Source organism: Hypanus sabinus, chromosome 5, assembly GCF_030144855.1.
Source record: "Hypanus sabinus isolate sHypSab1 chromosome 5, sHypSab1.hap1, whole genome shotgun sequence".
Classification (NCBI taxonomy): domain Eukaryota; kingdom Metazoa; phylum Chordata; class Chondrichthyes; order Myliobatiformes; family Dasyatidae; genus Hypanus; species Hypanus sabinus.
In genome coordinates this window covers 35,689,482-35,707,135 of record NC_082710.1, presented here as the reverse complement: position 1 = coordinate 35,707,135, position 17,654 = coordinate 35,689,482, and the positions used below count along the sequence as shown (strand labels likewise).

At 38.9% G+C, this 17,654-nt stretch overlaps 1 protein-coding gene across 2 annotated transcripts in view; it reads right to left on the bottom strand.

Moving 5' to 3' along the window:
• Positions 1-9,044: 9,044 nt before the first annotated feature.
• The window catches only part of ostf1 (osteoclast stimulating factor 1), a 51,227-nt gene continuing 42,617 nt past the window's right edge, over positions 9,045-17,654 (bottom strand). For both annotated transcript variants that reach the window (XM_059969730.1, XM_059969729.1), the window contains exon 10: positions 9,045-15,536. In XM_059969730.1, the coding sequence (XP_059825713.1) occupies positions 15,478-15,536 (59 nt within the window). In that variant the 3' untranslated portion in view covers positions 9,045-15,477. The remainder of the gene's footprint in view (positions 15,537-17,654) is intronic.

The window sequence follows — 17,654 nt, the reverse complement described above, 5'->3', positions numbered from 1 at the left end:
AATAGAGATGTATAAAGAAACTAATGTTTTCCTTTGTACACTTATATGCTTGATCTTCATGTGGACGGTGTGTGAAGCTGCATTTGGAACAGAAGGTACATTGTCGATTGCAAAGCTTCATTTAAGGAGGCAGAGTTGACTCTGACATACCTAAGAGTAAATATAGTCTTGCATTGCTCTGCTGTATTGCTCCTGCTATACACTTCTTTAATCAATGACCTTCTCAGGCAAAGTTTCTCTGGACCTTCTGCAGCCTTTTTGTCCTTTGTAGAAACCATCATGTCTGACTGGCATGGGAAGGCACCTTTAAAGATAAATGATTATTTCTGAAGATCAAAAAATATATTATAGCCAATCTTCTCTGATCAAACTGATTGCTCCCTTTCAGGTCTGTGCTGGTACCCATTTAATTTATATTTTTGGACATAATCTTGCTAATGCTGCTGCACATTTGTTTGCAGCCAACGCTTGGAATTAGTAAGTCTTGGTTTTGTGTCAGCACTGCATGAAATGGCATTTTACTGCACCAAAATAGATATCATCCAATTTTGAAGCAACTAGCTGTTAAAATACATAGAAGAAGAGAGTCAACAGGGGAGAGAAAAAGGTCATAGAGACTGTACAGTCCTATACTGTTTCTTGGCCTGCGATGCCATGCCAACATTTTAACCTACTCTAAGATTAATCTAACCCTTCCCTCCCACATAGAACTCCATTTTTCTTTCATCCACATGATCATCTAAGAGTCTTTTGTCCCTAACCTATCTGCCTCTACCACTATCCCTGTCACCACATTCACCACACTCACCACTTGCCATTTAAAAAAAAACTACCTCTGACAGCCTGCTCACTCCCCTCCCTATACTTTATTCAAATCATCTTAAAATGAGCCATTTCTGCCCCGGAAAATTGTTGCTGGCTACCAATCGTATACACTTCTATCAGGTCGTCTTTTATCCTCATTCTCTCTGAGTGAAAAGCCCTGGCTCACTCAACCTATCCTCATAAGACGCTCTCTGATCTAGGCAACATCCAATAAATCTCCTCTACACCCTCCTAAAGTTTCCACATCCTATAATGATGGGACCGGGACTGAACACAATACTCCAAATGTGGTCTTACCATTTTTTATAGGACTGCCACATTACCTCACGACTTTTGAACTCAATTCTGCAAGTAATGAAGGGCAACATACCATGCACCTTCTTAACCACCCTATGTGTTTGCTTTGAAGCTTGAGAGAATCTATGGACTTGTACCCCAAGATCCCTCTGTTCCTACACACTGCTAAGAATCATTCCATTAACGTTATACTCAGCCTTCAAGTTTGATCTTCCAAAGTACTGTATAGTACATCACACTTTTCTAGATCACACTGCATCTGCAACTGCTCAGTCTAGCTCTGCATCTTACATTTGTCTCTATGTAACCCACAACAACCCACTCAATCCACAAAACCACCAATATTTGACTCATCTGCAAGCTTACTAACTCATCCTTCCACTTCTTCATTCAAGTCGTTTATAAAAAGCACCAAGAGTAAGGGTCTGAACAGATCCCCACGTTCACTAATCTCTTGGCCATGTATTCTCTATCTGCAACCACCCTCTGCCTTCTTTAGGCAGGCCAATTCTAAATCCATGCAGCTAAGTTTCCCTGGATGTCATAGCTCCTGACTTTCTGAATGAGCCTACTGTGGGGAATCTTGTCAAATGCTTTACTAAAATTCATATATGCCACATCCAGTGCTCTACCTTCATCAATTTATTTTGTCACTTTCTTAAAGAAGCGACCTCCCCCTCACAAAGCCATGCTAACTGTCCCTAATCAGAATATGCTTCTCCAAATGCTTGTAAATTCTGCCTCTAAGAATCCTCTCCAATGGTTTGCCCACCAGTGTTTTAAGACTCAATAGTCAATAATTCCAATAGAAAAATAACATTTAACACCCTCCAATCTTCTGGTACTTCTCCTGTGGCCAATTAGGATGTGAAGATGTTTACTAAAGCCACAGCAATCTCTTCCGTCGCTTCTGTTAGTAACCTTGGGTATACCCTGTCTGGTCCTGGGTACTTCTGCTTTTCAAAAGTTCCAGTTCATAATCATGCTTAACAATGGCATGTTCCAGCACATTAGCCTGTTTTACACTGTCCACACATTTGTCAAGTTCCCACTCACTGGTGAATATAGAGGCAAAGTATTCATTAAGGACCTCTTCTACCTCCTCTGTCTTCGGGCACACATTTTCTCTTTTATCCCTAATCAGTCCTACCCTCACTCTAGTCATCTTCCTGTTCTTTCTGTACATGTAGAACACCTTGGGGTTTTCCTTAATCCTACTTGCCAAGACCTTGTCACGACCCCCTCTAGATCCCCAAGTCCCTTCTTAACCCCCTTCCTTTCCTGATTACCTTATAACTCTCCAGAGCCCTGTCTGATCCTTTCCTTCCTAAACCTGAAATATGTCTCTCTCTTTCTCTTGACTAGATGTTTCATCTCTTCCTCTTGATTAGATGTTTCACATCTCTTGTCAACCATGGTTCTTTTACACCTCCATCCTTTCCCTGACTCAATTGGTCAAATCCATCCATAAACTCATGCAAGTGCTCCCTACACAACATTGGCATTGTGCATTTCTCAGAGTATATTTGATCCCAATTTACACCACCAAGTTCCTGTCGAATAACATCATCATTGCCACAATGATGGGGCGGTTTTGAGCACAAAGTCTCTCTATACGCCGATGAGTTGTTACTTTTTATATCAAACCCGACCACCTCCTTACCTTTGTTGTTTTCACTTCTCAATAAATTTAGTCAGCTATCCGGATACAAACTTAATCTACATAAGAGGGAATTTTTTCCGATAAATAAGGAAGCACAAGAATTAGAATTTCACAATCTCCCTTTAAAAGAAGTAAACAATTGTGTTACTTATCTTGGTATTATCGTAACAAGGAACTATAATCAACTGTTCGATGAGAATTTCAATAATCTTTTAAATTTTACAAAACAGAGATTAGCACAGTGGTCACCTCTGTCCATGTCTTTAATTGGGCGAATTAATGTAATTAAAATGTATATTCTCCCTAAATTTTTATACTTATTTCAATCTTTACCTATATTTATTCCTAAAGTTTTTTTTGATTCTTTAGGTTCTATTATCTCGTCATACCTATGGAAGGGTAAACAGCCCAGACTCAATAAAGCTCATTTCCAAAAGCCTAAAGGAGAAGTTGGCTTGGCGTTGCCTAATTTTCGTTCATATTATTGGGCAGCTAATATTTGTAATATCTTTTGGTCCTACTTTTATAATCAGTCTGTTTGTCCAACTTGGGTGGCAATGGAATTAAATGCTTATAAGAAATTATCTATTCCAGCTTTACTTGGATTTGTTCTTCCTTGCCAATTGCCAAAATCTATTATTAATCCTGTAATCAGGCATACTCTGAGAATATGGGCTCAATTTAGAAAATACCATGGTCTTTATAGTTTTTCCCTCTCTAGTCCTATTCTATACAATCATTTATTTCAACCGTCTATGCAGGATTCCACATTCCAAGACTGGTGTAGGAGAGGTATCAGGTGTTTTGAAGATCTTTTTGTAGACAATCGGTTTGCGTCTTTTGAACAGTTGTCTGTAAAGTTTAATTTACCGAATACTCATTTTTTTTAGATATCTTCAAATTAGACATTTTACTAGCCCTTTAATACCACATTTTCTTGAACAACCTGATAAAAATGTTGTAGACTTGTTTCTTCAAATGAACCCCTTGGGCAAAGGTGTAATTTCTACTATTCGTGTTAAATTTATGACTCTCAGACGAGCCCCTTGTGATAAAATTAAAACTGCTTGGGAGCATGACTTAGGTTTTTCTTTGTCCGACAAGGTTTGGGATTCAATTCTTAAATCCATCAATTCAATCTCTTTATGTGCTCATCATTGTCTCCTGCAGTTTAAGGTCGTCCACAGGGTTCATATGTCCAAAACCAAATTGGCGAAGTTCTATCCTGATATTAGTCCCTGCTGTGACAAATGCAAAGGAGGTGAGGCCTCCCTTTTCCATTTGTATTGGGCCTGTCCTACTCTGGAAAAATTTTGGAAAGATTTTTTTTAACTTTATCTTCTATATTAAATTGTCATTTGGAACCTGATCCTTTGATCACTCTTTTTGGTATTCTTCGAGACCCTGACAAGCATTTGACCCCAGCTAAACAACAAACATTGTCTTTTGCCTCTCTTCTAGCCAGACGAGCAGTACTCCCTAAATGGAGAGATGTAGTTACCCCTACCCATGCTCAATGGCTTAGGGATATTATGTCTTGTTTAGATCTCGAAAAGATTCACTGCTCACTTTCTAATTCGGACATAAAGTTCCATAGGGTGTGGGGATCTTTTCTCGAATATTTCCATAACTCTCACCTAGATTGACAGGTGTTTGTTCTTTTTTCCCTTGATATTCAGACCCTACATTTCCAGCTTTTTTTTTACCTTTGTATTTTTTCTGATCAGGTAGCAGGCTGCCCCCTTTTTTTTTTATTACAATATGTGGTTCTGGGGTAATAAAAGTCTATCTCATATAATGATTGGCTTGGAGTTGGATAGGTGATGGATTGGGTGCTTTTCTTTCTTTTTCTCTTTTTGTTTCCTTTTTTACTATGGGTGACTTGCTCATTTGTAAAGACATGTATTATTGTTATTTTTGTTTATATGGCAATGATCCTTCTATATATATTATTAATTTTCTTTTCTTCGTTGTAGTTTGTAGAAAATTATAAATAAAATATTTTAAAAAAATCATTGCCAGACCTCTCCCCAATTAATTAATACCATCTGTTCCTATCCCTGTCCAATGCTACAGTAAAGGTCAGGGAGTTGTGGTCACTGTCTCCAAAATGCTCAGACACTGCGAGATCTGTTACCTGACCAAATTCATTGTCTAGTCCCAACATGGCCTCCCCTTTCATCAACCTGCCCACATATTGTGTCAGAAATCTTCTCTGAATACATCTAATAAGGTTCACCCCATCTAAACCTTTTTTACTAAGGAGGTGCCAATTAATATTGGGGAGTTGAAGTCACAGAAAGAGACAGATATTGAAAATAAGAAAGAAAGCAGACAAGAAGAGTGCCTGCATTCTAAACATAAATATGTTTTATGGAAGCAGAGGATCAATCGTACAACTTTTGATCTTTAAATAGTTGTTACTACAAGGTTACCTAAATACTGAATCTGTATCGGCATACAAGCCCAGTTAACCTGTACCTTCTTAACCCTAATCTACAAGGTATGTAGATTCTCCTTGAAATTTGTTTGTCCACCAATATGCAGATTGCACATTTCTACCTCAGGCCAACAATATTTAGTTATTAGAAATCAAAACTGAAAGAAGAGAGTAGAAAATGTCAGAGAATGATAGGGTTAACAGAGGAGATAAGTAACTCTTTCAATGAAGGGAATAAGATTCAAAGTACATTTATTATCGAAGTATGTACACTTTATACAACCTTGAGATTCATCTCCTTACAGGCAGACATGAAACAAAGGAACCCAATAAAGCCCATAAAAAACAAATGAAGACCATCTATCACCCAGTTTGTTGAGAGAGAACAAAAAGCAAATCGTGCAAACAATAAAAGCAAGCAAATAGGTTTCAGACCTGAACTTCACAGAGGATCATTGCACCCAATCCAGAAGTCCACTAGTTGCAGGCCTCTGCCTCAGTCCTACACAGAGATGAGCAAACCCAGTTGAGGAGCGAGCCGAACTGCACTGTTCCTCACCTCTGACCCCAACACCCTGACCATTTCAATCTGGCCTGGCACTTAAATCAGGTTAAAAGAGGTTATGAAGAATGGGAATCAGGATTAAGTTGCAGAACTTCAAGGAGATGAGGAGAAGAGAGGTGAGGTACTTAGGAATAGGTTAGCAATTCATCCTCCAAATCCAGTAGCAGATATTATCCTTTTCTAGAGTTGAGTCTCAATGGTACACCACAAAAGCATAGTAGAAATTGTACCCAAGACAAACACCCATCACAATTTTTTCTGTGAAGAATGCATTTGAATGAAAATGCAAATTTTTACACATTTTCTTTTGTGATGAGGCCAGCCTTGTATTTTAAAAACATTCTCCAATATATTTTAAAAGAGCGACAATCTTCTGTATTTGTTGATTGCTCATCCTGCTGTTGTAAGCTTCTCTTTTTCTACCTTGCTGTTTAGATATCATTTGGTACTGTTCTAAATCTTTTCCCGGGCTCACACATCAGCTTCATTCATCAATATTTCAGTTCCTCATGAATGTCGACATAGGGACAGGACAATACATATGAGTAATATTAGAGCAATAAAAATAACAAGACAAAATGCTTAAAAAGATTTTCTCTCGGTGTTTCACACTGAAAAATATATGCAGTTGTACTTTGCACCGAGTGGCTCATTATATGTAGATGAGTGGGCCACTAGACAATGTTTGGAAAATGTTTTTATTACAGTCTTTATTAAAAACTTACACTGATTTTTAATGCTACTCCAGACTGAGCTTGTCTGAAATATTCCATTGATGCTCAGAAATTAAAGATGTGTTCATATTTACACTTAGCACTTCCCAAGATTCAGAGCTTTATAATATGCAGAAAATTCACTGTCTACACCACCTCTGAGATGATTGAATACCCCAATAAAACCAAAAGAATTCAAGATATAAACATCTAACTGTCCAGGATGGAAGATTTGCATCAGATTCTTTATTTAATCTAAATAGTATTTCAACAGTATATCTTTAATTTGAACAGGGAAAGTTGGTACAAGAAACTGAAGATTCCTTATCTGAATTAGTGTAAAACTCAAAAAGGTTGAGTAATGACACAAGTAGAAATAAAAGGCTGCCATCCAAAATTATTATTAATATTATTTAAAAGGTAAAAAATTGCAGCATGCTGCTGTGCAGAGGGTCTTGGGAGTGCTTGTGCATGAATCACTAAAGGTTGGTTTGCAGGTGCAGCAGGCTATCAAGAAGGCAAATGGGATGTTGGCCTTCATTGCTAGAGGGATTGAAGAGCAGGGAGGTTATGCTGCAACTGTACAGGGTATTGGTGAGACTGCATCTGGAGTACTGTGTGCAGTTCTGGTCTCCTTACTTGAGGAAGGATATACTGGCTTCGGAGGTGGTGCAGAGGAGGTTCACCAGGTTGATTCCAGAGATAAGGGGTTAGACTATGGGGAGAGATTGAGTGACCTGGGACTGTACTCTCTGGAATTCAGATGAATGAGAGGAGATCTTATAGAATCATATAAAATTATGAAAGGGATAGTTAAGATAGAGACTGGAAAGTTGCTTCCACTGATAGGTGAAACTAGAACTGGGGGACATAGCCTCAAGATTCAGGACGGAGATGAGGGTGGTGAATCTGTGGAATTTCTTGCCCAATGAAGCAGTGGAACCTACCTCAGAAAATAAACTTAAGACAAGGTTGGATAAGTTTTTGCATAGTAGGGGAATTAAGGGTTATGGGGGAAAAGGCAGGTATGGCGGAGCAGGCTTGACAAACCAGATGGCCTACTCTTGCTCCTATTTCTTATGTTCTTATGACAGTGCTCACAAAGGCCAAGGTTGGGAATTAAATAAACTAGTATACTCAACTTTCCAAAGAAACAGTCAAGCCAAAATTGGAAAATGAGGCAGGTCAGCTATTTAATAAATCATGGATAAAGAGGCAGGAAATAGGTATGGAAATTAAGTAGCAGAATTAGTTTGGGTGGAGCTAGGGAAAAACAAACAGCAGGAAACATTGATACTAGTTATACTTTAGCCCCCAAACAATAAAGGTAATATTGACCATAATACAAATCAGTAAACTAGAGGTGCACATAACAAAAATATCGTAATTAATAGGGGAATAATAATCAAATGGATAGCTTAAATTTGTGCAAATCAAATTAGCAGTACAAATTGTGGATGATGAATTTCTGGACAGTATAAGAAATGGATTTTCTCTATCAACATGTTGCCAGGCTAACAGGAGAACAAGTTATTCTGAGAGCTTTGAGCAGCAGCCATTTGGAGAGGTCAGAGGCTTGAGAGGACGTACAGTGTTTCTCTCAGGGTCGCTAATTGAGTGTTGAAGGCAGTCACTCATGACTGTTGTTCGCTGGCTTTAAGCAGTGGCCAATCGGTGCTTAGGATTGGTTAGCAAGGACAAATTGAAGTAAGCAGGGCAGGCAGAGTGGTCATTGTTGCAGTGGCCAGCATTGGAGTTGACAGTCAGAGTGGAGATTTTTGAGGCTTTAGCTCTTTGAGGCTTCAGTCAGGGAAGGCAAAAGACGCTGTAGGTAGACAACAGTAGAGATGCCAGGCAGGATCGAGGAATGTTCCTCTTGCAGGAGGTGGGAAGGCAGGGAGGCCACTCAGCATTCCTGACAACTACATCTGCAAAAAGTGCATCCAGCTGCAGCTTCTAACAATCCGTATTAAGAAGTTGAAGCAGGAACTGGATAAATTCGGGATCATTCAGGATGCTCAGGGTGTGATTGGACATACAGCTAATAACAAACAAGGTGCATGACACAGGAAAGTTGGTGACAATCAGGAAGGGGAAAGGGGTTAAGGAATCAGTACGGAGTACCCCTGCGACCATCCCCCACAACTTTAGATACTGTTGGTGGAGGGGGAAATAACCCAGCAGAGGTTCCATTGTTTTAGACATGAGAGAGTGGGAGAGATTAAAGGAGGGGTGGCGTAACCAGTCAGGGAGAGTGTCATGACAGTGCTCCATCAGGACAGACTGGAGAACTCATCTCATGAGGCAATATGGGTGGAAGAGAAATAAGAAAGGTATGATTAATTTAATGGGGCTCTATTACAGACCATCAAACAGTCTGAGAAATTTAGAGGAACAAATTTGTAGAGAGATCAGACTGTTGCAACAAACATAACATTGTTACAGTGGGTGATTTTAACTTTCCACATGTTGACTGGGACTCCCATACTGTAAAAGGACTAGATGGGATAGAGTTTGGCTTCAGGGAAGTTTCCTTAATGAGGAGGGAGGGAGGGAGGGAGAGGGAGAGAGAGAGAATGCGATACTTGATCTACATCAGGGAATGAGACAGGGTAAATGATAGAATTTGTGTAAGGGAACACTTTACATCCAGTGATAACAATACCATTAGTTTCAAGGCAAATATGCCAAAAGATATGACTGGTCTGCAGGCTGACGTTCTAAATTGGAGAAAGGCTGATTTTGATGGTATCAGAAATGATCTGGTATGTGGATTGGGACAGGCTGTTTTCTGGCAAAGTTTACTTGGTAAGTGGGAGGCCTTCAAAAGTGAAACTTTGAGAGCACAAAACCTGTATGTGTTTGTCAAAATAAAAGGTAAAGATAACAAGTGTAGGGAACCTAGGTTTTTAAGTGTTGAGGCCCTGGTTAAGAGAAAAAGTGGAGGTGCATAGCAGGTACAGGCTGGTAGGAACAAGTGAGGTGCTTATGGAGTATAAGAATTGCCAGATGACTCTTAAGAAATCAGGAGGCTAAAAGGCGGCATGAAGTTGCCAGAGTAAATAAGGTCAAGGAGAATCCCAAGGGATTCTACAGATATGGTGGAGCAAAAGGATTGGAAGGGACAAAATTGGTCCTCTGCAGATCAGAATGGCAATCTATGTGTGGACTCAAAACAGATGCAGAAGATCTTAAATAGATTTTTTGCTTCAGTCTGTAGAAATGAGGCAAAGCGGCACCAGTTTCATGGATCCTATACAGAATACAGAGGAGGAGGTGTTGGCTGAGCTGTGGCAAATCAGGGTGGATAACTCCCCAGAGAATGACAAGGGTTCCCTGGGAGCCTACAGTTGGCAAGTGCAGAAATTGCGACAGCCCTTGCAGAGATATTTAAAACATCCTGAACGACAGGAGAGGTACCCAGAGGATTAGAGGATAGCCAACGTTGTTCCACTGTTCAACACAGACTCTAAACATAAACCAGTAGATTACAGGCCAGTGAGTCTGACATCAGTTGTGGGAAGGTTATTTGAAGGGATTCTAAGGGACAGGATATATAAATATTTGGATAGATGTGAACTGATTACAGATAGTCAGCATGGCTTTCTGAGTTGTAGGTCATGCCTAACCAATCATAGAGTTTTTTGAGGAAGTTACCAAGAAAGTGGATGACGGCAAGGCAGTGGATGCTATCTACACAGATTTTAGTAAAGAATTTGACAAGGTCCTGCATGGGAGGCTGGTCGAGGTGGTTCAATTGTTCAGCATTCGGGATGAGGTAGTAAATTGGATTAGGCATTGGCTTTGTGGGAGAAGCCGGAGTGGTGGTTGAGGGTCGCCTCTCTGCCTGGAGGCCTGTGACTAGTGGTGTGCTGCAAGGATCAGTGCTGGGTCTGTTGTTGTTTGTCATAAATATCAACAATCCGAATGATAATGTGGTTAACTGGATCAGCAAATTTGCAGATGACACCAAGCTTGAGGGTATAGTGAACTGCAAGTAAGCCTATCATGGATTGCAGAGGGATCTGGATCAGCTAGAAAAATAGACTGGAAAATGGCAGATGGAATTTAATGCAGACGAGTGTGAGGGGTTGAACTTTAGTAGGATCAGCCAGGGTAGGTCTTGAACGATGAATCGTAGGGCCCTGAGGTGTGTGGTAGAAGAAAGGGATCTAGGAATACAGGTCAATAATTCATTGAAAGTGGCGTCAGAGGTTGATAAGGTAGTAAAGAAAGCTTTTGGCACATTGGCCTTCATAAATCTAAGTATTAAGCACAGGAGATGGGATGTTTTGTTGAAGTTCTATAAGACATTGGAGAGGCCTAGTTTGGAGTATTGTTTGTAGTTTTGGTCACCTACTTACAGGAAAACTGTAAACAATGTTGAAAGAGTACAGCGAACATTTACAAAGATGTTGCGGGGTCTGGATGACCTGAGTTATAAAGGCAGATTGAATAGGACTGTATTCTTTAGAACATTGGTGACTGAGAGGAGATTTGATAGAGATATACAAAATTACAAGGGATATAAATAGGGTAAATGCAAGTAGGCTTTTCCCACTGAGATTGGGTGGGACTACAACCAGAGGTCATGGGTTAAGGGTGAAAGGTGAGAAGTTTAAGGGGGAACTTCTTCACTCAGAGGGCTGTGAGAGTGTAGAATGAGTTGCCAGCACAAGTGGTGCATGTGAGCTCAAATTCAATGTTTAAGAGAAGTTTAGATAGGTACATGGATAATAGGGCTAACGTCCCAGTGCAGATCAATGGAAGTAGACAGCTTAAATGGTTTCAGCATGGACTTTTTGTGCTGAAATCCAGCATTATATACCGAGAAAGGATTGTTTGCTGATCCAGTAGTTAGTGGGCACATTAGGAGATAGTGATAATAGAAGGCCAGTATAAATGACAGAGTATCATTATGCAAATGACCGATTTCCCTGCTGTCTCTGGAAATGTTCTCTCCATTGATAAAGAGTCTCAGGCCACCCCAGAGCCCACAAACTAGAACCTCCTCCATCCTAAGGCTCGTCACAAGAAGATATTCTTTAAGGCAAAGAAACCCAATAAAAGTGGTCTAGCTGTGACCAATGAGAGAAGATCACGATAATATCAGGCTGAAAGCAAATACACATCCTGCCAACAATAAAGTAAGCTTGAGGTTTGAGAAGGCTTCAGAGTTGAGCAAACTCTGGAGGATCATGACATTGATAAGGAAAGGAAAACTGTACTATGAGAATATGGCAAAGATCATTAAAATAAACAGAGTGAAGAAGCTTCTGTGGCTATGTAATTTTGCTATTTGGTATTACTTTGCAGAGCACTGAATCAGTGGTCCTGCAGTCTGAACACTCACAAATTAGTACCCTACTCTAGCTTATGTCAAAAAAAAAGACTAACTGCCTGATATCCTGGCAGGAACCCATCATAAAGACCCCTATACCATCTGCTACTAAGTGGTGCTGTGCTGGGAACCAGATGTGACTCACAGTTGCAATGACTCATTTTCAATTTTGATCTCTGTGAAGTTTGTGTGAAGTTTGCATGTAATCACATGACTTCCTTCCCAAGTCCCAAAGACATGAAGGGTGGTACATTAATTGGCCACTGGTGACGCAGTGACATCAGCGCCGGACTCCGGAACAAAGCTTCCGGGGTTCGAATCCAGTCGGGCTGCTCCCGGACACACTTTGATTGTCGAGCTCGCAACTCGGCCTTGTAAAAAAAAAACTGCGCTGTGAGGAGGACGTGGGGGACCAGTCACAAAATCTTTCATCCAAGGCAAACACATTGAAAAAAGTGGTCACCAAGGCTCTGGCACCAAAAAAAAAAATTGCCCAAGGTGTGATGCCTAGGGTAAAGGGATGGAAATGAGAGAAGTCTAAAATAGATTTGGTGTACACTAGTGTTTAGTAATCAGCTTGGACAGAGTTCAGTACTGAGCGACTACACTAGTCATCCCATTCCACCCAACACCAGGCCTCATTAGCAGGCTTTCCACAACATCCTGCAGGATAACACATCACGAGTTATTCCAGGTTCCCAGCAGGGCAATGAGCAGCAACAGCAAGGACATGGGTTCACTCCAGATTCTCAATGCTGCTTTGCAGGAATGGCATCTCAGGTCGGGTTCCTGATACAGGTGCACTGTCAGTAGTATCACTTTATCAATGATAATACTTGACCACAATTCCATGAGTGCTGTCTTTCATGGGAATACAGTGGGGCCCACTAAGCAAGAAATCAGTGTATGCAAAAAAGGAAACAGTTCTTTTAGGCCCTTACAGAAGCAGACAGGGAACGTAGACTGGTGAAAGGAGAAACAGCATACATTAAGCAATGCTTTCTGTCCATTGTCAAAGAAACTATCCAGCTAATATTGGAACTCTGCAAGTGCAAAATAATTGAGCTTAAGAAAAAGTCTTAGTTAAAAAACCTGCACTGGAGAAGTTAATGGGAATGAAGGATAATAAATTACTAGGAACTGATGTGCTCACTCGGGTTTTGAAGGCTGCATCTCTAGTGATAGTGAACATTGCCTTGTTAACACTGTTCTAGAATGATTCCCACAGATTGCAAATTAGCAAATGTGATTCTGCTGACAAAGGAGAAAAAAATAGTGAACACCAGGCCAGTTAACATGACATTGATAATAGGGAAATAGCAGGAATCCATAATGAGGCGGTAATATGCCATTAGAAGTAATAGGACTGGGCAGAATCTACATGGAGTTATTAAAGCATATTAGTCAAATATTTTGGAAATTTTGTTTGGAGGTCGTAACCATCAATATAAACAGAAGCCAAATAATTGATATGGTATATTTGGACATTCAGCAGCCCTGCAACACTTTGATACACAAGAAATTATTGAACAAGATTACTGTATACAGTATTCGGGATAATATAAAGAGGCCTCACTGATGGGCATATTAGAAACAGGAATCCATAGAATTGTAGATCTTAAGAGGCTAGGTAGCAAATTTCAATGAGATAAAAGATCAGCTATACTCCCACTTAATGGCACAGCATGCATAAGAGGCAACATGTCTAATCCTGCTTCTATAACTGAGGCTCTACAAAGCTGAAGTGATTTCTAAATCCACTGATGATGCAATGATCTGAAGGGAGCAATATTTCATGGCTCAACTGTACTTTGAGCTATTAACAAAACTCCAATGTTCTATTTTGTTCAAAATTTATTCCATGTGCAGAGGCAGCAATTCTATGACATCATACATTAAATTATGTAGCAAAATATTCAAAATTGCACTTAGTTTTTTTGCGACAAATGATGGACCTGGAATTTAATAGTGGCAAAGATTAATTTAGTGCTCAAAATCTTAAATTCATTGGAGAGATATGTTCACATCTCATATTCAAAATTACAATTTTCACTAGTTTTCATTGGATTCAAGCATTAGGTTTTTAAAAATATTAGGTCACAAAGCAATAAGCAATCTCTGCAATTTTAGCTTTTCTGTCACAAATCAAATCCTTTGATTTTCTACACTTATGATTTCAACTCTCATAATTGATAAAACCAACTAAAAGAGGTAAAAGTTAACAAGTGTACAGTGAAGATCAAATGATAAGGTACATACTAATATGAATGAGACCAACAGGACAGGACACTTTATAATAGAGATTTGTGAAGCATTTCCTTTATTCCATTTTTAATTAGTTTTCTTTTAATGAAGCCAAGTAACTTGTCTGATCAGAGTCTTCCTCAAATAAAGTGATGCCATAATTGCACTTCCCAGTTCTGCTAAATGCCCGATTGGAAACTGGGTAAAATCAGTAATCTCTTTATTCTAAAGTTAGACAAGAAGGAAAAGTTATATTCCTTTAGTAGAACTTTTCAATGATATATATTTAATATGATGAGGTAAAAAGTATAGCATTCAAACCATGACCAAACCTAATGGCTCATTTTACATTTCAACTGGTATTTATGTGTCCAGATGTGGGCATTCAAAATATTTACACATTTTTTGTCTAGTTAATGATAATAAGTATGTAAGGGGGTGGGGGAGCAACTTAACAATAAATGAAATTTGTGCAAAACTCTCCACTGACTTAAATGAGCTGCCAGTCCACCATTTTCAGAAAGCCAGTAGCAAAATGCCCTTTCTTGCAATAGCTTCATGTAGCATAACTATCAGAAGAAAATTAAGGACCCACATGGATAATTATTTCCAACAGTAAAAAGCTCTGTTTGCAGTTGTCATTAAAAACAAGGCGATTCTACAGGATGCACAGAGTACTGCTGTAAAAGCATCCAAACAGCAGAATTATGGCAGTAGTTGTAAGTGGGTTGTGGTAAGTAAATTCAATTACCATGTGTGGATGTAGGAAGAAATATGATAATTCTTATGTTTATGTTTTAAAGTACCCATTAAAATACATTTTTTTAAATACTAAGAGTAGTCATACTTTGGTTTGTGGCAACTATGGTCAGGGCTTTGAGAGCTATACAGTGAAAAATATATGCTTTGGCTTGTGCCTTGTGCTGATTAGACAAACCAGACAACAAACATTTCATGACGCCCTGTGTTAAATATATACATAAACCTGGTTTGGGTGAAAAAAGCACACAAACTAGTTTTCAAACTAATTCATTCTGATTGTCACACTGGATATATTATATTTAGAAATACTCACCAATTAAAGGATTTTCAGACTGGGGATTTTGTTACAAAGCTGTGATATAAAACCCATATCTTATACATAACAAATGAATTAAATTGCTATCAATCTAATTCTTCAAATAAAAACTTGCAGTAAAAGCTCATTCCTACTTGGGGTGCGGGGAAGGGGCAAGGCATTCAGAAAATTATAGCATTTGCCCAAACGGAAACTACATGATCAGCACAGAAGTGTAAAAATTTCCATGATAATGATGTAGTTATAAAATTGCAAGCAAACAAACAGAGAAATATTGATACAAGTTTGATGTTCTAACTTTGGAATGTACTTTAATCAGAATCTTCATCATCAAGGTATTCCTCTGCATTACTTGCAGTCCTTATGATGCCTAAAAAGAAAAGGAGAGGTGTTTACTAAGTTACCCATATGCAAGAATGCAAATAAAAAGATTCAAAAGAGGCAAAATGTATCACCTTGTTGTTAAAGACTTTATCCTGTATTTTTTTGGCGGAGGTTTGCATCACACAAACACCACTCTCTCAAACTTACCCAAGTGTCCTGGGACCACAAAACAAAATCCCAGAGAACAGCAGGATTTCATACAACATTAATGAGTGACCCAACAAAGCCACACCCATAGTTTGGTCAGCACTCCAAGCTATCAAACTATTTGAGAGTTTCCCATTGATCACACTCTCTCTCTCTCTCTCTCTGAGATAATTAACACCAATTTAAAATTATCTATTTTTCATAATTAGAATATATTTTACAAATTAAGTTTAACCAAAAATACTGAATAACTGACCACATTGAGCAAACAACAAATAGTAGAAAATGTCACCTTCATATCTTTCTTCTCTGCAATCTCCATTATGTCAATGATTCTAACCTGGTACAGGATCTGGCAGTCAATCTCCCAACATAACTGTTGGTGAAATGAGCAATGTTCTACTCTACCAGTAACCTGCATGGTGAATCCAGCAGTAGAGTGGATTTAACCATTAGTGAATTAATTTTGGGCTTATGCCCATCCCAGAATTTACATTCAAAAAATGAACAATCGAAAAACTGCGGGTGCTAGAAATCAGAGATAGAAACAGAAAATGTTGGAAGCAAACACGAGGTAATCTGCAGATACACTCAGCACGTCAGGCAGCCTCCGTGGAAGGACAGAGTTAATATTTCAGGTTTAAACTACTTTATCTGAACTGAAATGATGAGTGTTTCAGCATTTTCTGATTTTGTTCCATACAGAGTTTTGGGTTCATGTACTAATTTAATCCTGTACTTTCACAAGAACCTTCAAAGGGGATCAGAATAATACTGAAGATTAAACTTGCCTTAAACTTGAAACCGTCATATTTATTAACTAAAATAAGTTATCAACATTTAAATGTGTCAATGCTGGGCATTTTAAGTAACAGTGTGTGTCATCAATTCCTAAAGTCATCTTTCATAATTTATAAGGTGCCAAAAAATGTCATATCATTAGGCCCAATGGCATGAGATTTCTAGCTCGATAGAAACTATGAGAGCTAACTGCATAATCTCTCCAGGTAAAAGTTACCCCACTAAAAAAGTACAAGGCTGATGAATAACTGGAGGCAAAAAAAATGCTTATTAAATTCCCATAACTATTACATTCAATACCTAATTGAAAAATATTTAAAGAAATCACTCATGATCATACTTGAATTGGATAACTTGGCGTAACCCTACAATTATTTTTATGAACAGAGGTTTATTAGAATAAAATGAGATGCTGACCCCTGTAAAGAATGTGGAATTGATGGTAAAAATACTAAGTTAAACATTTAGCCAAATTTGCTTTGTTTTGGTAGTCATTGTGAAATTTTCCTTGTATCTACAAGTAATACAACTCATCTTAGATACCATCTCTTGGCGCAATGCCTTTGCAACCCTCATTATTAATCCTTTATTAGTGTGTCCCTCAGTTCCTTGAATGTGTTGTGGTTGGCAATTTTGTCTCGACCTTTCCTCAAACTGCTCATTGGACTCCTAATCAGTTTCTAGCCCTTTCACTATATCAAAACACCCAAAAGTGACTGTGATAGTTTCTATCACCTCTACCTGTACGGGACTGCTGAAAGAACCTCTGAATTTCCTCTGATATTCTCTAATCTCCTCCCACTGGATGAGGATCGCACTCAAGTCGACATTCATCCATTCTGTAATCATTAGCACCCACACACAACTGAAAAAAGTACAGCAGTTACCGCAGACATGCCAAAGGTATGCCATCTGTTAATTTACTATTAGACTATTCATATGTATCATGGCCAGCTTTATTTGTTCTAGTTTGTATGAACATTACAAGATGGTGCTGGTGTGCATCGGTGACTCTGCAGGCTGCAAGAAATTGTACTAGTCTTTCCCTTAATTATACTGCTTTTGAACCACCTTCACTGCAATCTGCAGCATGTTAGGTTTCCTCCTAACAACGGACTACCAATGATCTCAAGATCTCAGGCTCGACAGTTAAATG